This window comes from Hyperolius riggenbachi, unplaced genomic scaffold (assembly GCF_040937935.1).
Source record: "Hyperolius riggenbachi isolate aHypRig1 unplaced genomic scaffold, aHypRig1.pri scaffold_109, whole genome shotgun sequence".
NCBI lineage: Eukaryota > Metazoa > Chordata > Amphibia > Anura > Hyperoliidae > Hyperolius > Hyperolius riggenbachi.
In genome coordinates this window covers 739,609-762,170 of record NW_027152338.1, presented here as the reverse complement: position 1 = coordinate 762,170, position 22,562 = coordinate 739,609, and the positions used below count along the sequence as shown (strand labels likewise).

General features: G+C 45.7%; 1 protein-coding gene across 1 annotated transcript in view; it reads right to left on the bottom strand.

The window, feature by feature from the left end:
* Positions 1 to 2,294: 2,294 nt before the first annotated feature.
* Positions 2,295 to 22,562, bottom strand: part of LOC137543594 (NXPE family member 4-like) — a 55,797-nt gene continuing 35,529 nt past the window's right edge. Inside the window, exons 4-5 of the mRNA XM_068264694.1 lie at positions 19,069 to 19,287; positions 2,295 to 2,836 (exon numbers count right to left, since the gene is read on the bottom strand). Coding sequence (XP_068120795.1) covers positions 2,295 to 2,836; positions 19,069 to 19,287 — 761 coding nt within the window. The remainder of the gene's footprint in view (positions 2,837 to 19,068; positions 19,288 to 22,562) is intronic.

Here is a 22,562-nt window from a genome sequence, read left to right as displayed (position 1 = left end):
CCTATGCATTTTGATATTTCTGAAAACAGCTGAGCCCAAACTGGTTTGATTAGTGGGCATAGCCACATTATGTGAAGTAACGTGCCTACTTCTCCGCATCGCCTCCAACAATTTTCTGAGTTTTCTTTGTGAAATGTATATAATTTATCTGGGGTATAGTACCAATGTAGGAAAATCTCATGGAGTGTTTCCCAGTGGGAGGAACATTTAGGCTGCTTACATACAGGGACGTTACAGGCGCACGTTAGTGCGCCTGTAATGCTCCCCCAACGCACAGCAATGTAACACAAGTGGGCTGTTCACACAGCCCACGTTGCGTTACATGTAACGCTGCACGTTCTCCCGAAAGTGCAGCATGCTATGGCGTTAGAGCGGCTTAAGCCGCGTTAGACTGTCTGCACATGCGCAGTCATGTTGGGGAGGAGCAGAGAGCGGCCAGGCACATGGCTAATTAATATTCACTGCATGTTGTGACGTGCAGTGTTTACTTCCTGGAGCGGCCGCTCTGTGCGGTGATTGGCCGGCGGGACCACGTGATGCCGCATGCACACAAGAGTACGCATCACGGCATCGCGGACGCCAGAGTGAGCTGCACAACGCGGCTCACTCTGACGTCCACATAGATGAGCACCAGGCGTCGAGTTAGGTGCACGTTATGCGACCTTAACGTGGCACCTAACGCAACGTCCTAGTGTGCAAGTAGCCTTAGAGTATTTGGAGATATGTTCCGTGGCCTTCTGCGACTTCTCAATGGTTAGTTTATAGTTTAATGCTACTGCCCAAGATTACATGTGTTTGAGTATGTTTGGGTGGTAGTGATGCGTGAGGTGTCTATAACAAGGTGAGATTCCTTTATTTGTTAGACAGCCTTTTTCGAAGAAGGAAAGCAAAGATTCAGGCCAGGAAATCTTTAGGGAAGGGGAGCTGCTGATAAAGTGCCTCAATTGAAGATAGGTGTGAAATTCAGAGTTAGGAATATGGAAAATATCTATGATCTGTTGTTATGCTACATTTTTTTTAAATACAGATTCTCTTTAAACTAATTTAAGACAGATTTGTGTAAAAAGCTGAAAAAAATAATTATGCTATGGCCAGTGTGTTGCCATCCTCAACAGCTTAGCAGCAGTAGTGTCAGCCAGGAAGGCACCAGGCCAGGGCCGGGCCGAGGCATAGGCTGGAGAGGCTCCAGCCTCAGGGCGCAGTGTAGGAGGGGGCGCAAAATTCATTCAGCTGTCATTCCTAATTGTGTTTGAAGCAGAAAGAAATAAGAAAAAGAGGTACATGGAAGTGACTACAAGCCAGATAACTAGAGATTAAGGTGTTGGGGGCCCTGGGGTGCCTCTTAGTCTAATATCAATCAGTGTGTGACGGCTGGGGTAAAGGGATGGAGGGGCGCACTTTGGTGTTTCAGCCTTGGGTGCTAGAGGACCTTGTCCCGGCTCTGCAGCAGGCTAGTCCCTTGAATCAGCAGTGGGAAGCAAGAAGCTATCTGATATCTATGTTGGTTGCAGTTATATTTATGGTGCTCTGAGGAACCCAGTTGAATTGTTTATAGTTTTTCGTTTAAGTGTTAAGGTGCGTACAGGTAATCCCCGACTTACGAACGGCCTGGATTCTGTGTTTCCATGGGAACAAGCTGAAAAAAAATTCAAATTGGACTTGTAGTTTTTGAGAAAATCGATTTTAAAAAATTCAAAGAAAAAATGGCTTTTAAACTTGTATAAGCAGGTACAAAGGGCTGAGGTGACACAGAGGGGGACACTGGAGGCACAGGGGAGCACAGAGGAGGTACAGGGGACAGAGATGGCACAGTGCTCTGACTTAAAGGGAAGGTTCAGGGAGGGTGGTTAAAAAATAAAAATCAATTTCCACTTACCTGGGGCTTCCTCCAGCCCGTGGCAGGCAGGAGGTGCCCTTGCCGCCGCTCCGCAGGCTCCCGGTGGTCTCCGGTGGCCGACCCGACCTGGCCAGGCCCGCTGCCAGGTCGGGCTCTTCTGCGCTCCAAGGCCCGGCACTTCTGCGTCCCACGCCAGCGCGCTGACGTCATCGGACGTCCTCCGGGCTGTACTGCGCAGGCCACCCTCCCTGAACCTTCCCTTTAAGACCAGATTCAGGTTAAGAACAAACCTACAGTCCTTATCTCGTTTGTTAACCGGGGACTACCTGTACATATGAATTCAAATAATTTCATTCAAACGGGTTTCTTTTTTTTTATAAGATGCATTTTATGTAAATATTGAATATTGTTCACAGGAAACTTTCTTTTAGGTTTTTTATACTCTAGTGAAAGGTGATTATGAACCACAAATATATGTTAAAAACATATATATTTGGTCCTGCACAACATTTTCAGGAGGGTGGACATTGTCTGTATTGTAAGCAATGGTCATGTCCCAAGCATCAACCACACCCACAGGAAGATCTCTGAAGATGTCCTTCACAATCAGATACTGAATGTAACCATGGAAGTCACTGAATCTCTCAGCATCTACATTCCTCTCTCTGGTATTTTCTGCTTTGATAATAACCTTTGTATCCGGGCTCCGTAAGAAGAGACGTTGCAAAGCTTTGTGCACATTAATAACTCTTTTGATGAAGAGATGGAGGGGGAAAGATCGGAAATATTGGCCCAGAGAGATGACAATGACGTAGTGTGTGCCTCCAGACAGATGGTCTATCTGTTCACTTATATAGTGATCATCTTTAACTGAGTAAAACTTGCTTGCGACAACTGGATGGCTGTGCTTTTTGAACTGCAGTTGGACGTTCCTCTTTAAATCCACTGATAGAAGCAAAGACTCCAGTTCTGGTCGATGTAGGTCAAAATGTGCAAGATCTGGTTGGAAAAGTAAAAAAAAATCGCATCACTTAAAACTATTTTGAATCTGAATGATGGCATCCTGGTTTGCTATATTCATGTTTTCCTGGATGCCCAACACTTTTCAAAGGGATTTTCACTTATTAGGGCCCATTCACACTTATAAAATGCAAAACGCTATCGCTTTTGCTAGCGTTTTGCTCTGGCGATTTTTGGTAATTAACGCCAAAAAATCACCATTCACACTTGGTGATTTTTTAGCGATCGCGTTTAGCGCTTCAATAGCACTGAAACGCGATCACTGGAAAATTGCCTGAAAATGGTGAAGGCTACACATTTGCGTTTAGCGATTTACGTTAATCGCCGGCGATTAATGCAAATCACCCAAGTGAGAACAGGCCCATAGGATATTATTGCACTAGCGCTTTAAGAAGCGCTAGCGCTTGAGCGTTTTGCCGAAATCGCCGGCAAAACACTCTAGTGTGAATGGGCCCTTAGAGTTTATGCAGCAGATAACTTTACTGCCAGTATTTACAATTTTTAATTAGCATTTTCTATAGGTTTGGAAGATATGAGCATACGCACTAACCATACCAACAAATACTAACTTGTCAGAAATGTTGCATTCTTTTTTTTTTCTTTTTCTTTTTTTTTTTTTGCTTTGTCTTTTTTTCCCCCTCTAACTTTGTTGAAATACTCAGTGCTGGGCGTAATGGAAAAAACTACGCTTACGGATAATTACGCATAATTTAGCGCTATTACGCATTACGGAATTATGCTTACGGCGTAGACATTTGTCTACGGTTCATGTCTGTAATTACGCATGGCCCTTACGCAATTACGCGTAAGAATACCGTAATGCAGGTTGTTACGTTATTGCCTTACGCGTAGTTTCCTACTAGCAATTAATGCGTAAGGCAAATGCTCCCAAGCGGAAAAGTTGACGCATGGATCAATGTTAGGTAGCCGCCGACTTTAAGGGTTAATAGCAAAGCCCCCTTAATTGCTGAGAGCCTCAAATTTCGAGAATATATTAGGGAGATCAGAAGGAATAAGAGGAAAAAAAATTTTTTTCAAAAAGACCTTATAGTTTTTAAAAATAGATTTTAAAGTTTCAAAGGAAAAATATATACATTTAAAAACCTGCCGACTTTAACGGTTAATAGCAAAGCCTGCTTAAAAATGAGGAACACCAAATTCCCAGGGTATATTAAGGGGATCACTGGGAATAAGAGGAAAAACATTTTTTTTCAAAAAGACCTTATAGTTTTTGAGAAAATCGATTTTTAAGTTTCAAGGGCAAAAATGTCTTTTAAATGCGGAAAATGTCAGGTTTTTTTGCACAGGTAACAATAGTGTATTATTTTCATAGATTCCCCCAAGTGGGAAGAGTTTTACTTACTTCGTTCTGAGTGTGGGAAATATAAAAAAAAAACGATGTGGGGTCCCCCCTCCCAGACCTTTTTAACCCCTTGTCCCCCATGCAGGCTGGGATAGCCAGAATGCGGAGCACCGGCCACGTGGGGCTCCGCACCCTGACTATACCAGCCCGCATGGTCCATGGACTGGAGGGTCTCGGAAGGGGAGGGGCAGCCAAGCTTTCCCCTCCCCCTCCGAGCCCTTGTCCAATCCAAGGACAAGGGGCTCTTCTCCACCTCCGATGGGCGGTGGAGGTGGAGGCCGCGATTTCCTGGGGGGGGTTCATGGTGGCATCTGGGAGCCCCCTTTAAAAAGGGGTCCCCCAGATGCCCACCGCCCTCCCAGGAGAAATTAGTATAGGGGTACTTGTACCTCTTACCCATTTCCTTTAAGAGTTAAAAGTAAATAAACACACAAACACTTAGAAAAAGTATTTTAATTGAACAAAAAACATAACCACGAAAAAAGTCCTTTAACCACTTTACCCCCACGCGTACGGATTTCTCCGCCCCCTTTTTCCCTCCTAAAAAACCAGGGACGGAGAAATCCGTACCTTCCGCGCTACCGCCGCTGTCCGCGCTCCCGCCGCTCGTGCGTGCGCACCCGCCGCTCGTGCACGCCGCCGCCCGCTCGCCCGGAGATCAATGAACGGGAAAATCCATTCCCGTTCGTTGATCTAAGCCCCCGCAATGATCTGCTGCTTCTTTCAGAAACAGCGAGATCATTGTGAGTCTCCCAGCCTCCTACTGCTTCCTGTAAGCGTCCTTCTGGACGCTTACACGTCGCATGTAAACAAACACTCTGTGGCCATCTTGTGGCCAAATAGTAAACTACACCCTAAAAGCATTTTACATATACAAACATTACATTTACACAATAAATTAACTCATTACCTCCCACACTCCCCAATTTTTTTTTATTTTTTTTTGTAATTAAAAAAAAAAATACAATAAAAAAAAAACATAAATAGTTACCTTAGGGACAGAACTTTTTAAATATTTATGTCAAGAGGGTATAACACTGTTACTTTATAAACTGCGGGCTTGTAATTAGGGATGGATGCAAAACTGAAAAAAATGCACCTTTATTTCCAAATAAAATATTGTCGCCAAACATTGTGATAGGGACATAATTTAAATGGTTTTATAACCGGGACAAATGGGTTAATACATTTCATGGGTTTTAATTACAGTAGCATGCTTTATTTAAAAACTATAATGGCCGAAAACTGAAAAATAATAATTTTTTCCCACATTTTTTCCTATTTCCCCATTAAAACACATTTTATAAAATAAAATAATTCTTGGCATAATGTCCCATCTAAAGAAAGCCTAATTGGTGGCGAAAAAAACAAGATATAGTTCATTTCATTGGGATAAGTAATAATAAAGTTATAGACGAATGAATGGAAGGAGCGCTGAAAGGTGAAAATTGCTCTGGTGGTCAGGGGGTAAAACCCCTCAGTGGTGAAGTGGTTAATATTCTTAATTAACCATTAATACTTACCTGTCCCTTTAAATAAATGATCCCTCGCAATAGCCTCGGAAATGTTCTATCAGTTACAATGTAACAAAGTTATTACAATGTAACAACTTTGTTACATTGTAACTACGCCGCACCCGACGTCACTCGCCGCTCAGTCGCCGCATACACTTACGCGTCCGTGCAGGACGCTAAGTCCCCGCCGGCTCCCGCTGTTCACCCCACCCACATCTGTCACCCACATGTGGGTGACATGTGAGTGACATGTGGGAGAGGCGGGGAGGGCAGCGGGAGCCGGCGGAACTTAGCGTCCTGCACGGACCCGACAGAGCTCTGAGCTATATAGCTCAGAGCTCTCTAAGCATCTTTGTATTTGGGCTCCAAGGAGCCCCATTGGTCCTTAGCAGACCAATGGGGTTCCTTCTGATTTGAAGGAACCCCATTGGTCTGCTAAGGACCCGACAGAGCTCTGAGCTATATAAACTATAAGGTCTTTTTGAAAAAATGTTTTTCCTCTTATTCCCAGTGATCCCCTTAATATACCCTGGGAATTTGGTGTTCCTAAATTTTAAGCAGGCTTTGCTATTAACCGTTAAAGTCGGCGGGTTTTTAAATGTATATAATTTTCCTTTGAAACTTTAAAATCGATTTTCTCAAAAACTATAAGGTCTTTTTGAAAAAAAAAATTCTCCTCTTATTCCTTCTGATCTCCTTAATATATTCTCTAAATTTGAGGCTCTTAGCACTTAAGGGGGCTTTGCTATTAACCCTTAAAGTCGGTGGCTTTTTTAGATTATACGGGAGCGTAATATTACGCGATTACGGCAGACTGTGTAATTTCAATAGGAGTTTACGGTCTTACGCGTAATTTGTTACGCGTAATAGCGTAACCTACGGTTTACGCGTAATTAATTACGTGTAATACCGTAACCTTACACGTAACGCTTAAGGCGCATTTGTAGTGAATTACAATGCGTAATTATGCTAATGCGTAATTTCGGCTCAGCACTGGAAATACTGTTTAATTGTTTTATGTAGTGGTGTGAGAATAGACAGTCTGTGAAAAAATGCTCTGCATTTCCCAGACAGTAAGGAAATCATGGCTTTATCAGGTGAATTCCTTTATGCCTCATATTTAAAGCGAGCTTCAGCTCGGGATCAAAATCAGATACTCACCTTAAAGCGGAATATAACACAGCATTTCTTCTTTGCTCTAATAGATTGTTTACAGCATATTAAATACAACCAGCATTTTTTTTTGCTAGAACAGCATTCAAAGGGTTACACACAGGACTTAAGGGGCCCATAAACTGGTCTATTTCCGCCATCGATCAGAAATCAATTCTACCAAATTCCCCATTCGATCAATTTGCAGCCGATTTCGATCGATTTAATCTATCTGACAGGAATGGAAAATCTAGGTCGATCTGCTGCTGGCAGCAGATCGATGGCCCACAGAGTTGCATTGGATCTAATGGTCCAATATTTAGATCAATAGATTTCCAATATTTAGATCAATAGATTTCCAATATTAGATTTCCAATAGATTTCATTTTGAAATCTATTGGAAATCTGTTCCGAGTGTGTGGCAGGGATGCTCAGCAGAGCTCGAATCTTCAAGTAGCTCGAATATTCAAGCTCTTTTTCAGCTATTCGAGCTCGGTATTCGAGCTCGAATAGCTGCTGCTATTCGAATGGGCTATTCGAGTGAACTCGCATAGCCCACTCACTATTCGCGCTATTCGAGCAAACAGCGCTATTCGAGCTCGAATACCGAGCTCGAATAGCGTCATAGCCCAGATTGATGTCCTTAGAGCCAATCAGAGGGCTCCCAGGCCCTCTGATGGCAGGCAATCACAGAGGGGGACCCTGGCCAGCCCCTACCCTATAAATAGCGGCAGCCATGTTCGGTTTTTCCGTCCTTGCTTGACTTGTACAGAGAGAGATCTGCTCCTTTGTGCTTTGGCTTAGCAAGTGCTCTATTGTGGTCAATCACCTAGCGTTTTTGCTCACATACACCTGCTCTATACACCTATATTGTTGTTAGCTAGATAGAGATTGTATTTTAGTTAGTAGCTTGTGTGTTACATAGAGACAGCTGCTGCTGCAGGCAAGCTTAGAGCTTTCGGCCTCAGGGCCTTGCCTGTGTGGGCAGCTGTCCTCCTGTCCTCTGTTTATTTCTCATCTATACCAGTGTTTCTGCTGTGTATTCTACCCTGTCTTGTCCTTTACTACTGAGTGATTATTGTATTTTGTAGTTATACTACTGTACTAGGGACACTCACTGTTACTGTTCATAGCTCCTGCGTGTGTGTGTGCGTGCACTGTCTGTAGTGTACACAGTACACAGTATTCCCTTCTACTGAATCATCTGATTACTACTGAATCTGATTATTGTATTTTCTAGTTGTACTTACTGTACTAGGGACACTCAGTCACTGTTCATAGGCTAGCTCCTGCGTGTGTGTGTGCGTGCACTGTCTGTAGTGTACACACACTCTATTTCCTTCTACTGAATCTGATTACTACTGATTATTGTATTTTCTAGTTAGTGTACTAGGGGACACACTCACTGTTCACTGTTCACACTTACTGATTATTGTATTTTGTATTTGTACTGAACTAGTAATCACTTAGCGATCTAATCACTTAGTGACTAGTGTCACCTCACCCACCAACCCACTCCATTAAAGTACCCCACTTTTACACCCGCCCTTTTAAAAAACTTTTTTGTTTACGCCCAAAACATCTAAGATGTCTGGAAGTGGCAGCCAGCGCGGTTTGGGCAAGGGGAAGGGCAGCAAGGGAATCAGGAGGAGAGGGAGCAGCATTGTGGCAAGCCGCGCCACCATGCACAGTTCTGCAGCAGCAGCAGCTGCGTCAGTGGCTAACATTCCGCCTATAGCCAATGGCCATGGATGCCTTGGGCGCCCAGCAGGAGCATCTGCAACTCACGCTGCAGAGACACAGCAGCAGCAGCGTGTAGTACCTGCTCCTATTTTCCTCCAGCAGGGTCGGAAATGTCCCATTGAGGAAAAGGATGCAGCCACTGTGGTGCAACTGATGACGGAGGATGAGCAGCCAGCCATCAGCTCTGCATCCGAGGCCTCCACCCTCACCACCACCACCACCCCTGTTCGCAGCAGCTGCCCAGCAGGGCCTGGGGAGGAGGCCAGTTCACCGTCAGTTGGCGACCTGTCATTCAGCAGTCTTTTGACCCCAGGCATCATGAGTCAATTGTTTGCTGTTGTTGGCGATTTTGAGGAGGAGATGCTGATGGGCACTTTGGGGGAGGAGGGATTGGACAGCAAGACTGTGGCGACAGTCAAGCAGCCCATCCATGCATCAGGAGAGGAGTTTGGGGGGTCCTCATCCCAGCAGGACATGTTTCAGGAGGGGGAGGATGATGATGATGATGATGACAGGGCGACGGACAAAGACTGGGTGCCACCACCAGCACCTGGGGATGTCATCATCAGCAGCTCTGAGGAGGAGGAGGAGGATGCGCTTGTGGGCCTTGCAAGGAGGCGCATCATTGCAACCATTGGCAGCCGTAGGCAGGTCCCACAGCCTGCTGGTGTCTCAGGCTCAGCTGCAGCAGCAGCAGCATCTGCCAGTACCACCACCAGCCGCACCCAAGCCCCCCCCCCCCCCCCCAACCACCACAGGGAGACAGGCAGCAGCGGCTCCAGGCCGTAGGGGGTTTTCATGTCACCAATCTGGCAATTTTTCACCATGCCCACAGTTTACAGCAAGTACGCCACTTGCAACCACTGTCAGCGGAAGTTGAGCAGAGGTGCAGACCCCTTAAAGTTCAGCACCAGCTCTCTTATCAACCATCTTGCTGCTAAACATTACCACCAGCATGAGGAGTTCCAGAGGCTGAAGGCATCTGGTGCTGGCAGTGGCACCACACCCATCACTGCACAGCCTTCAACAGCAGCAGCAGCAACAGCAGCCACCCGCCCTCCTGCTCCTCCAGCACCACCAGCAGGAGTGCAGAAACGCACTGCTCCTCCCCCCTCTGCAACTCCTGCCACCGACACTGAGGCCTGTTCTGGCAGCCAGTCCTCAGTGGCCTCCTCTGCTGTCTCCGCTGATTCCCGTGCTAGCAAAAGGCGACGCCAGAGCCTTTTGAGCGAGTCCTTCCAGGGGGTGGTTAGGGCTCTGCCTCCCAGCAGCCGTCGCGTGCGGCAGCTGAACGGCTTGCTGGCACGGGCCATGTGCTCCCAACTCCTGCCGTACACGCTCATGCAGGAGGGGAGCGACATGCGTGCGCTGCTTGCTTGTGCAGCCCCAGACTGGCAGCTGCGAGTGGGTGCCCCTGGTTTGTCTGCTGAACAGGGCCCTCAAATGCTTTGCTGGAACAGGGAGCGGCAGCCTTGGCCCAGCAGGAGCGGCATGCAGCTGCACAGTCCACCTCTGAGGGGGAGGAGAACTTGGTGGAGGTCCCTGACCTTGCTGCTGATGAGGGGGATCAGCACAGGGCAGCTGAATTGGTGCGGGGGTGGAGAGAGGATGAGGCGGCAGAGGAGGAGGATGAGGACAGCACTGCCGTCGATGTGCCAGCACACGTGGCCCAACTCTTCCCAATGGCAGCGCACATGCTGACGTGCCTGCGCAAGGACCCCAGGGTGATCCAGATGAAGCAGAGGGAGGACATCTGGATCAGCATGATGTTGGACCCGCGCCTCAAGGGGAAGTTGAGCCAGTTCCGTCAGGAGGAGACCAAGCGCAGCAATTAAGGAGCTTGCAGCAGGCCCTTGTTGAGCGCTTGGAGGAAGCCTTCCCCCAGCCTTCCACCCCCACTGTCCAGCCAGCACAGAGGCAGCAGCAGGTGCCTGCATCCAGCAGCAAGCACCCCACAGACCTGCTGTCTCTCAGCAACGAGCTCTACAGGACTGTAGAGGCTCCAGCAGTGACTAGAGAGGAGGTGCATGCAGCAGCATCCTCCTCCGGTCACAGCCAGCGCCTGACCCGCATGGTGGCTGACTACATGGGGTCCTACAGCGGGCTTGACAGCGATGCCCCTGTTGATCCCATGGAGTATTGGGTCAAGCGCCTGGAGATCTGGAGCGAGCTGGCGCAGTATGCTCTGGAAATGCTGTCCTGTCCCCCTTCCAGTGTGCTGTCCGAGCGCTGCTTCAGTGCAGCTGGTGGCATGGTCACCGAGAAACGCTCACGTCTGTCTCACAAGTCTGTGGACAGACTGACGTTTCTCAAGATGAACCAGGCGTGGGTGGAAGGTGAGTTCCTGGCCCCTGTTGTCGGCGAGAGGGGGACATGAACTGGCTGCCGGAACCATCGTTAATATGCCTTACCACCCTTTACCACCTCCTGGCTTCTGCTCACTAAGCCAGCCTGGTTCAGTTTGACTATTACGTCGCCTGTAGCCACACATTTTATACCTACAGTGGGCTGCTGTGTACTGCCCTTCTGCTGTCTGTCTGTGTTTCCCACTGCCAGGGTACACAGATTTACCTTCTGCTGCCACTCTGTCACCAGCTATTACGTCCAACAATAGCTATCTGTGTAATTTGCCTTAAAAAATAAATAAATACATAAACCAATTAAAAAAAAAGGTTTAATTTTTCTGAGGTGCCCGGGTTGAAAACTGTGTTGTCCCAGTTGTGTATTGGACACGATGTGGGCTGCACGACCGCTGTCTGGGACCGCCTGTTGTGTTTATTTACAGCCCTGGTATCACCGCTAGGTACCAGGGCTATTATGTCACGCTGCCTACCTGCTGCCACACTCACACTACTCCTCCATTCCTCCTGCTGCTGCTGTCTGTCTGTGTTTCCCACTGCCAGGGTACACAGATTTACCTTCTGCTGCCACTCTGCCACCAGCTATTACGTCCAACAATAGCTATCTGTTAAATTTGCCTTAAAAAAAAAAACCCAATAAAAAAAAAAAGGTTTAATTTTTCTGAGGTGCCCGGGTTGAAAACTGTGTTGTCCCAGTTGTGTATTGGACACGATGTGGGCTGCACGACCGCTGTCTGGGACCTCCTGTTGTGTTTATTTACAGCCCTGGTATCACCGCTAGGTACCAGGGCTATTATGTCACGCTGCCTGCCTGCCGCCACACTCACACTACTCCTCCATTCCTCCTGCTGCTGCTGCTGTCGGTCTGTGTTTCCCACTGCCAGGGTACACAGATTTACCTTCTGCTGCCACTCTGCCACCAGCTATTATGTCCAACAATATTAGCTATATCTGAGTAATTTGCTGTAAAAAAAAACATTAAAAAAAAAGGTTTAATTTTTCTGAGGTGCCCGGGTTGAAAACTGTGTTGTCCCAGTTGTGTATTGGACACGATGTGGGCTGCATGACCGCTGTCTAGGACCTCCTGTTGTGTTTATTTACAGCCCTGGTATCACCGCTAGGTACCAGGGCTATTATGTCACGCTGCCTGCCTGCTGCCACACTCACACTACTCCTCCATTCCTCCTGCTGCTGCTGCTGCTGTCTGTCTGTGTTTCCCACTGCCAGGGTACACAGATTTACCTTCTGCTGCCACTCTGCCACCAGCTATTACGTCCAACAATAGCTATCTGTGTAATTTGCTGTAAAAAAAAAAAAAAAACATTAAAAAAAAAAGGTTTAATTTTTCTGAGGTGCCCGGGTTGAAAACTGTGTTGTCCCAGTTGTGTATTGGACACGATGTGGGCTGCACGACCGCTGTCTGGGACCTCCTGTTGTGTATTTATGGGCTGGTGCCACCGCTAGGTACCACAGCCTATTATGTCTCGCTGCCTGCCTCATTGACTGCCTGCTGCCACACAATCATCCTCCTCCTGCTGCTGCTGCTGAATTTACCTCCTGCTGTCTGTATGTTTCCACTGCCAGGGAGCACATACAATGGCGCTTCCACCATGCGCCACCAGCTATTTATTACGCTCAAAAATAGCTGCATTTCTTTAAAAAAAAAATATATATATATACTTTTTAATACTTTGTGATATTATTTTTAGAGGTGTCCTGGTTGAAAACTGTGTTGTCCCAGTTGTGTATTGGACACGATGTGGGCTTCATGACCGCTGTCTGGAACCTCATGCTGTGTATTTACGGCCTGGTACCACCGCTAGGTACCACAGCCTATTATGTCTCGCTGCCTGCCTCATTGACTGCCTGCTGCCACACAATCATCCTCCTCCTGCTGCTGCTGCTGAATTTACCTCCTGCTGTCTGTGTGTTTCCACTGCCAGGGAGCACATACAATGGCGCTTCCACCATGCGCCACCAGCTATTTATTACGCTCAAAAATAGCTGCATTTCTTTAAAAATACAAAAAAAAATATATACTTTTTAATACTTTATGATATTATTTTTAGAGGTGTCCGGGTTGAAAACTGTGTTGTCCCAGTTGTGTATTGGACACGATGTGGGCTTCACGACCGCTGTCTGGAACCTCATGCTGTGTATTTATGGCCTGGTACCACCGCTAGGTACCACAGCCTATTATGTCTCGCTGCCTGCCTCATTGACTGCCTGCTGCCACACAATCATCCTCCTCCTGCTGCTGCTGCTGAATTTACCTCCTGCTGCCTGTGTGTTTCCACTGCCAGGGAGCACATACAATGGCGCTTCCATCATGCACCACCAGTTTTTTATTACGCGCAAAAATAGCTGCATTTCTTTAAAAAAAAATATAGAAGAGAAATAAGTGAAGAAGAAGAAGACGATATAGAAGAAGAAGAAGATATAGAAAAAGAAGAAGAAGAAGAAGAAGATATTGAAAAAGAAGAAGATATAGAAAAAGAAGATATAGAAAAAGAAGATGAAGAAGAAGAAGATGAATTAGAAGAAGAAGATGAAGAAGAAGATGAAGAAGAAGAAGAAGAAGATGAAGAAGAAGATGAAGAAGAAGAAGAAGAAGAGGAAGAAGAAGATATAGAAAAAGAAGAAGAAGAAGAAGAAGATATAGAAGAAGAAGAAGAAGAAGAAGAAGATATAGAAGAAGAAGAAGTAGAAGAAGAAGATATAGAAGAAGAAAATATCGAAGAAGATATAGAAGAAGAAGATATAGAAGAAGAAGAAGAAGAAGAAGAAGTATATACAGTACTGAACAGAATTTTGGACACAACTTCTCTTTCCACCTTTTTTTTTTTTTTTTTTTAAAAGAACATCCCCACATAATTACTTGCTGTTGTTACTTGGAAAAAAAGATGTTTCTTGCATCATTCACCCCCAAAACAAGTGTTGGAAGCTATTTAAGGCCAATTCGAATAGTCAGCTCGAATAATGAGCTCGAATACCGACTCGAATAGTGAGCTCGAATTCCGAGGTCGAATCGAATAGTAAAAAATATTCGAATCGAATATTCGACCGAACTCGAATAATTTACTATTCGAATTCGACCTAACTCGAATAATAAAAAGGGGTATCCGAGCATCACTGGTGTGTGGCACACATCAGATAGATTCCTGTCAGATTGGACTTGACAGGCATATGACAGAAATCTATCTGATGGTCGAATCTGCTGTAAATCTATAAAGGTAGCCATACACTGGTCGATTTGCCATCAGATCGACCAACAGATAGATCCCTCTCTGATCGAATCTGATCAGAGAGGGATTGTATGGCTGCCTTTACTGCAAACAGATTGTGAATCGATTTCAGCATGAAACCGATCACAATCTGTGGTGGTGGTGGTGCTGCCGCTGCCCTCCCCGCGCCCGCTCGCCCGCATACATTACCTGCTCCGCCGGCGCGACTCTCCCAGTCTCCGATGTCTTCTTCTCTGCACTGGTCTCCGGGTCCGGCAGGCTTCACTTCTTCCTGTCTGGGGGAAGTTTGAACAGTAGAGCGCCCTCTACTGTTTAAACTTCCTGTCAGGACAGGATGAAGTGAAGCCTGCTGGATCCGGAGCCCAGCGCGAGACGGAGCAGCGGTGACCGGGTGAATATGCGCCGGCCGGATCAAGTAATGTATTGCAGCTGTATTGCGTCGGTCGTCGGGCACTCGAACGCCGCTATCGACGCACTCCTGACCCGCCGGCGATCGAGAATAATCTTCCGCATGGACGGATCGACGGGAATCGATGGGAACGATTGATTTTGGATGGAAATTGATCGTTCTGTCAGTGTTTACGCAACGATTTCACAGCAGATTCGATCACAGTGATCGAATCTGCTGTATATCGGCGGCAAAATCATTAGGTGTCTGGGCACCTTTAGTGTATGGCCACCATTAGAAGCTTCCCTGCCAGCAAAGCTGGATGCATCCAAAGTTGTAGATAATGTTATCTTGTGTTTAATTGTATCAAGTGAGGAATGTAAATAAACACTTCTCTGACACTGCCGGGTCCCCTGAACAAAGTCAGACAATTTAGAAAGCATTTCTCCTTGTTAGAACATGAATAAAGGAGTTATAACTAAAATGCAACGTCAGCTTTCAGAGCAAAAAAAGTGTACTTTGGGAATGTATAATTTCTAAAAGAATACTAATACTTATGCGCAAAAGCAAATATGATAACTGTATGGCATATAAAAAGTAGGAAAACATATTTTTATTGAATATTATGTCAGGGTTTTATACCACTTTAAAGAGAACCCGAGGTGGCATTGTATTACGTTAGTGGGGCACAGAGGCTGGTTGGTCACACTAACACCAGCCTCTGTTGCCCCATCGTGTGTCTCAAAGACCCCCCTGCTCGCCGCTATACCCCCGCAGTGCTGGCGACATGCAGCGTGTCGCCAGCACAATGTTTACTCTAGTGCTGTCTGTCAGCGCCGCTCCGCCGCCTCCTCCGCATCGCCGCTACCCGCCCTCGTGCCTTCCCTTCCGCTGATTGGAGGGAAGGGACGGGGGCGGGTAGCGGCGATGCGGAGGAGGCGGGGGAGCGGCGCTGACAGACAGCGCTAGAGTAAACATTGTGCTGGCGACACGCTGCGTGTCGCCAGCACTGCGGGGAGTATAGCGGCGAGCAGGGGGGTCTTTGAGACACACGATGGGGCAACAGAGGCTGGTGTTAGTGTGCCCAACCAGCCTCTGTGCCCCACTAACGTAATACAATGCCACCTCGGGTTCTCTTTAAGGCTGCTTTCACAGTGCGACGTTACAGCCGCACGTTACAGCAGCCCCTATCGCAGAACAACTGACAGTGATGACAAATCAATGGGCTGTTCACAGTGCCCACGTTGCATCGGAGTATAACGCTGCACGTTAAATGAAAGTGCAGCATGCTGTGCGTTATACTCGTATTCGGCTGCGTTCGACTGTTTGCACATGCTCAGTAATATTTGTTTTTGTTTTCTTTAAATGTGCCGCATGCACCGTTTTCATTCGATCCGTATGCGTCAAAAAGTACGCATCACGTACGCATCAAGAGACGCATAACGCAGTTCAATGTAACGTCCAACTTCTAAGCTAACATGCGTTGCGTTAGGGACACGTTATGCGACCTTAATGTTGCATCAAACGCAACGTCTTAGTGTGAAAGAGCCCTAAGAGAAGGAAGCCTAAGGGCCCTTTCACACTAGAGGGCTTTTTCGGCGTTTTAACGCCAAAGCCGAAGTTAGTGTTTTCTAAGGTAAAATGAAAGTCCATAGACTTTCATTTTACCTTTTATATCTAACGCTGCTTTTTTTTATATCTAACGCCGCATGCACAGAAGCAAGAAGCCCACGGCTCCAACTTACTGCACATGCGCGGGCGGGCTTGTTAGATTACTGTTATAACCCCATTGAAACCCCATGCCTTCTATATTGTTTTTAGTTAACGATGATTATTCAGATAAGCTTGGCAAAAGATATGTGTGTATTTCAAGAATTAGTGTCAGTTATATGCTAGCTAGAGTTATTCCTTAAACAAGTGCCAATAGCAAAATCTTCAGAATATATTTGAAATTAAGCTAAGGGAAATTGTTTATACTTTTATGGAGAAGATAACAGTTCCAGGCAGAGCAATGTTGCCATGTCTTTCTTTGTTTTGGGAACAATATCTTATTTTGAAATTAGCAATGACAGCAAACATCATATTATGGTTATGGTACTTTACTGTGACGTTTATAAAATGTCAGATGGATAAAGAATTTTTAATCAAAAGCTTTATATGTAATCAGTGCTGCTCGGATACCATTTTTCACTATCTGGAACCAATTCGGATCCGGATACCCCTCTATCCGATCCGAGTCGGATATCTGGATCAAATATTTTCCAATCCAAATTCGGGTCGGATATCTGACCCCAGTACCCTGTGTATCTGGCCGGATTCGGATATCTGGATAGAAAAACTGGAAGTGCCCTTTAAATTGCTTTAAAAAGGGTTTTTAGGGTCAATGAGGCATGTACTGTATCATCATTATTTTGCAAAGGGGAACACTAATCTATGATCTGGGGACTTAAAATCCCCCCCCCCCCCCAAAAAAAAAATGTCTGTCAATTAACATCAGGCATAGGTTCCAGACAGCGGTAGTGCAGCCCGCATTGTGTCCAAAGTCCAAAGTGCAAAGTGCCACGTGCAAAGTGCCAAGTGCAAACACGTGCAAAGTGCCACGTGCAAAGTGTCACGTGCAAAGTGCCAAGTGCATACACGTGCAAAGTGCCACGTGCAAAGTGCCGCGTGCAAACATGTGCAAAGTGCCACCAGATTGACCAATAGATAGATCCCTCTCTGATCGAATCTGATCAGAAAGGGATCTAATGGCTGCCCATACACTGCACACAGATTTGGAATTATTTTAAGCATATAATTGTTTGCCTTTAATGATTGACAGCAGGAGCAACAAATTAAGGAGGGAGGCAGAGTGGAGAACGACAGCAAATCGCAATGCCCTGGTGAAGAGAGGTGTGTCCCTCTTGAAATGCATAGGCATGATTGGTAGTTGGCATCGTGACATCACACAGTGCAACTTCCGGGTCTTTTTGTGGACAGCAAGTACAGCAATAGACCGAATCTACTGTTATACTCCTGACTGCGGAAGCTGCTGGCCGGGGGCCGGGGCTCCGCAGCTGTCAAGTAGGTCTGAATCTAATCTCTCCATCTCCCCAGCCCACGTACAGATGGTGCAGCTCCACTAGGACATTTTTTGATTGATGGAGCAAGGCGAAATGGACTGAAAGACACGCTAATCAAGTGGAGCCGTGAGTACCAGGAGATAGACTCCTTCTATTGAATGCCGCTATTGTGCTGCTCTATATAAACTGTGCAAGATATGAAACCGATTTAGGACTTCCGAAATACAAGTGGATTTCGATGTCTTATGCTATCTACGTATGGATATTGGTTTGTATACATTTTATCTTGATTTAGGAGTTAGAAGGAGGCTCTATCTACAGGAACATTGCAGGAGCGATCCCTGTGATCTGTCCAATTATCTGTGCGAGATCTCGCAGTGTGTATGGTGGTGTGGATGAGGTGTGAGATTGCTCGCAGGATATGTTGCTAGACCGCTAAGGGTGTGTTTTCTAATGTTTGGTAGAGGCATTTTGAGCATTTTTTTTACTGTGAATTTTATTCATTTAATTGATTTTATTCTAATCAAGTGAAGAATTTATCTTTGCATAGTGCGCAGGAGTCCATGTATTTATATATTTCTCCTATTTTAGTAAGACTGTGGGTGTTTGCTTACTATCTCTCCTAGCAGCCTAATCACATTATTTGTACTACAGAGGAGCGCTGCAATTGTCTAATTTTAAATTGTACCGTAATTGGCTTATTTATATTGTTTGTAACCTAAGAAAAATAAAATATTAACAGAGAAGAAAAGTGGGCAACTGAAGGTAAGAGAATAGTCTCCAACCTCCACCAGCTAGCTAAAAACCTGGTCATTCCGCATCCATCTCTCTTCTTTCCTGATCGACATGCATTAAAACAATCCATAATCACATCCACACCACCCATCCATATTAAAACCACCCATCATCAATCTCCCCTTATGAACCCTTTTTCATACCGATCTAAACACTTCCATTAAGTTCATCTACTCATCTTGGATAAGCACTAATTAAAAGTTTATTTGGCCTCGTCCCTTCTCGGGATCTTGGGCAGTTTCCATTTAGAGGAATTTAGTCATTTCCATTTGCCCTTCTGCTACCGTCGCTATAGAGGGATCCCCCCCCCCCCCCATCCTAGCTAACGATTGCTTTGCTATCATTGAGCCCAAACTGATCAGAGTATGTGTTGGGTACCTTTTACCTATTGGTGTTAAGCCAGAAAGATCCACATTCTTATCTATTAGGTAATGGATAGGTGGATTCCTATTAAGATAGTTTCAATCTTACAGGGCAGCTCTTCCACATGTGCATATATGTTGCATCCTTGGTATGAGATTTCCGACATAGCTGTGATTTATTCTATAATGTATGTATTTGAGTGCCTGTAATTAATGCTAATTATTACCTGGTAAGGTTTTCAGTAGATACACATACCACTGCCTTAAGGTTGAGTCTCCCATCAGATAGATCATTTTGTCATCCAAACATTTGTACATTTGTTCTTTGAGTGTGAAGTTTGCCATGTTACAGAAGATGGGTCTCCACTTGTCCTGGAAAACAAAGCCACTGGGAAATGGAGATTTCACTCCAGTTTTGCATTGTTGTAGAGATGGAGACGATGACGCTGAAAAAATAGAACAAAAATGGGATCAGAATAAAATAGTCTAGAACAAACACAAACAGGTACAAGACAAGACAAATAACTTTTCTATCGCGCTTTTCTCCTGGCCGACTCAAAGCACCAGAGCTGCAGCCACTAGGGCACGCTCTATAGGCAGCAGCAGTGTTAGGGAAACTTGCCTAAGGTCTCCTACTGAATAGGTGCTGGCTTACTGAACAGGCAGAGCTGAGATTCAAACCCTGATCTCCTGTGTCAGAGGCAGAGCCCTTAACCATCACACCACCCAGCCACAGAGACCTAAAGTACATCTAACCCCAAGAAGTTTTGATTCCTCTAGAATGGGGCAAAACTACAAACCCTTTCAAACAAGATCTATCCTTTTAAAGAGGTATGTGTAATAATCAACACAAATGTCACGATATGTAATAAAGTCAGTAAAGATTATTTTGATATCATATCCCATCAGAAAATATTTAAATAATAAGTAAACATACAGTCTGGGGGGAATCTGAACTGAACTCAAGCACCCTGATTGGACCCATGTGGGCAAGCAGACTATCAACTATAGTGGTAGACACCTTATGTAAAGTGCGTTACCCACAAGGGTGTGTTGTGGCAATACTCGCCATGTGAAGCTTCCTGTTATTTTCTGTGAAAAGTGTTTTTGCCAATTGATAAATAGAAATGGCCCAAACTGTTTGCTGGCGAGCAGTATTCTGTGAACACCTGTTATCCGCATTCGCGGCGAACAGCAAACATTTGGCATATTCGATTTGCCCCCTATACATTATCATTAAGCTACACTTTGTCCCATTACCTCACAGTCAGCAGACACATGGCAGCCAGTCAGCTAGCAACCCCCTCCTGAACTCCCCACCTCCCTATCAAAAAGCAGTTGCAGTGGCCATGTTGGATTAATTCTCTGCTGGCTGTTGGCTGCTGACTGTTAGTGAGAGCAGGGTCAAACTTGAAGCATAGGTAGGGAAAGTATTAGCTAGGCCTGTGTTCTTGTTCCTCACTTGCTGTGAAAGCATCCCTAACAGCCTTTAGAGGGCTAGCACACGGGTCTCCTGTGGTTTTTTTGTACAGTACACTCCACAGCCCACTGACACCCAGAGCTGTGTGCACACTACTGCTGTTGCCTCATTAAGTTGCAGGCATAAAACCACTCCAGTGCATTATTATTTCACTGTATTCTGATAGTACTATTGCATTTCTCTGTGTAAGACACTCCACAGCCCACTGACACCCAGAGCTGTGCTTAATGTGATTTATGCCCTTTAGGGATTAAAACCCAACTTTGTGACAACTCTGTAATTTTTGGTGAGACTTTTGCCATGGATCCCCCTCTGGCATGCCACAGTACAGGTGTTAGACCCCTTAAACTACTTTTTCATCACTTTTGTGGCCAGAAACAGTCTTTGTAGGTTTTAAAATTTGCCTGCCCATTGAAGTCTATGGAAGTTCACGTTCGCTGTTCGCAAATGGAAAATTCTAAGCTCGCGACATCTCTATTGATAAATGGCACTAGAGGTAGCCTTTGGGGGGGACAAGTGGGGTGGTCACGCCAGGCCCTGCATCTGAAGGGGGCCCCGTGGTCATGCCTTGCTGTGCTCACACTGAGAACCCCGTTCTGGGTGAGCTGGAGGCACTAGAGGCTCCCTAAGCTAATCAGGTTTTTTTCATTTGGCACTGTTATTGGCCTGAGGAAGCGGCTTAGACCCACGAAACGCGTTGCCTATGCGTGATAATAAAAATCTTTTGTTGTTAGAAAGATTTTGTTATTTGAGGTAAGCTACCTCCCTTTCTTTTGTTTTTATTTGTTTTTAAAGAATTTTATATACACTAGGGCGCCTCTTTCACCCATATTGTACAGAACAAGAAGTCTGCAATATGTATATACCACTCTGCAGCTATACACTCCTTATCAAATTTTAGTAGAAAAAAAAAGGTGTGTGTGTGGGGGGGGGGGGGGGGCTTGGGGTAAAATTAGGGAAGAAAGGAGGGGAGGGGGAGGAAGGGATACAGGGAAAGGGGAAGGTACAAGGGAAGACACACATGTCGTAATTAATGTTGTATAAAGGCAGACAATACGTTCAGAAAATGAACCATAATGGACAAGGCTTAATGTTCATGGTTGCAGCAAAATCGTGGATGCTGCGGCAACAGCTATATCTCGACATAGGAGGGATCCAGCTAGAATTCATCTAGAGAAAAGTCCCTGGGGGTCAGGACCTTATAATGGCTATGGTTGTGGTTGTATGAGAAGGGGAGAGAGGGAATCAGGTGTGGAGGGAAAAATAAAGAAGAACCTTTGACCTGCTAAGAAAAATGGTAGACTTCCACAAACACACAAAGGTATCCTGCGCTCCAGTCAGAAGGTCGCACAGTCAAAGGTGGTTCCCCCTTTAAATATTCTGCACTGCAGCGCTCCGGGTAGGGTGGTTAGCAGAACAACTGAAGAAAAATGGAGCGCGCCATAGTGCTTTAAACGTTATAGGGGTATTTTATTGACACTTAAAAGTTATACTCACAAACATTGGAGTTAAAATCGCATATCAGCGGACAGCCTCAGTGATGGCGGATGACGCACTGTGGCCAGCAGCGCGGATTCCGATGTCCTGGGCTCCGGTACGCTGAGGAGTGGGCGTGACTAAATTCAGTAAGCGTGGGACGTCAGGCTGGCTGTCCGCTGATATGCGATTTTAACTCATTATGCATTATGGCGCGCTCCATTTTTCTTCAGTTGTTCTAAGAAAAATGGTAACAAGCTATAGATTCTGGCATTGCTAGGCCAAAAAGGAGGGAAGAGCATCAGATTCACAGAAATCAATCCACACCGCCCATCTGAGTGTAAATACATCATATTTATCCTGAGCAGACAGCATTAGATCACCCATTCGCTTAATGTGATTAACTTGAGAGATGAACTCTGCTAGGGAGGGAGCAGTCTGTTTTCTCCAGTGTCTGGCTATGAGTAGTCGGGCACACATACGAAGATATCTACAAATAGGCTTTTTGGCCTTAGCTGGAGAGCCTGGGATGATGGATAGCAATCCAATCTCTGGAGTACAAGACATGGATTGACAGTAGAGAATTTCATGAAGATCGAATTCTCTTTGCCAAAAGGGGCGAAGAATAGAGCATTGCCACCAGATATGGAAATAATGACCCTCAGCAGAGCAACAAGTTGCTTGAGGTGTTGGGGTCAAATTTATCAAGCTTCACTGGATCCCTGTAGCATATAACAACATATAATCTACTTCCTAAACTGGGGG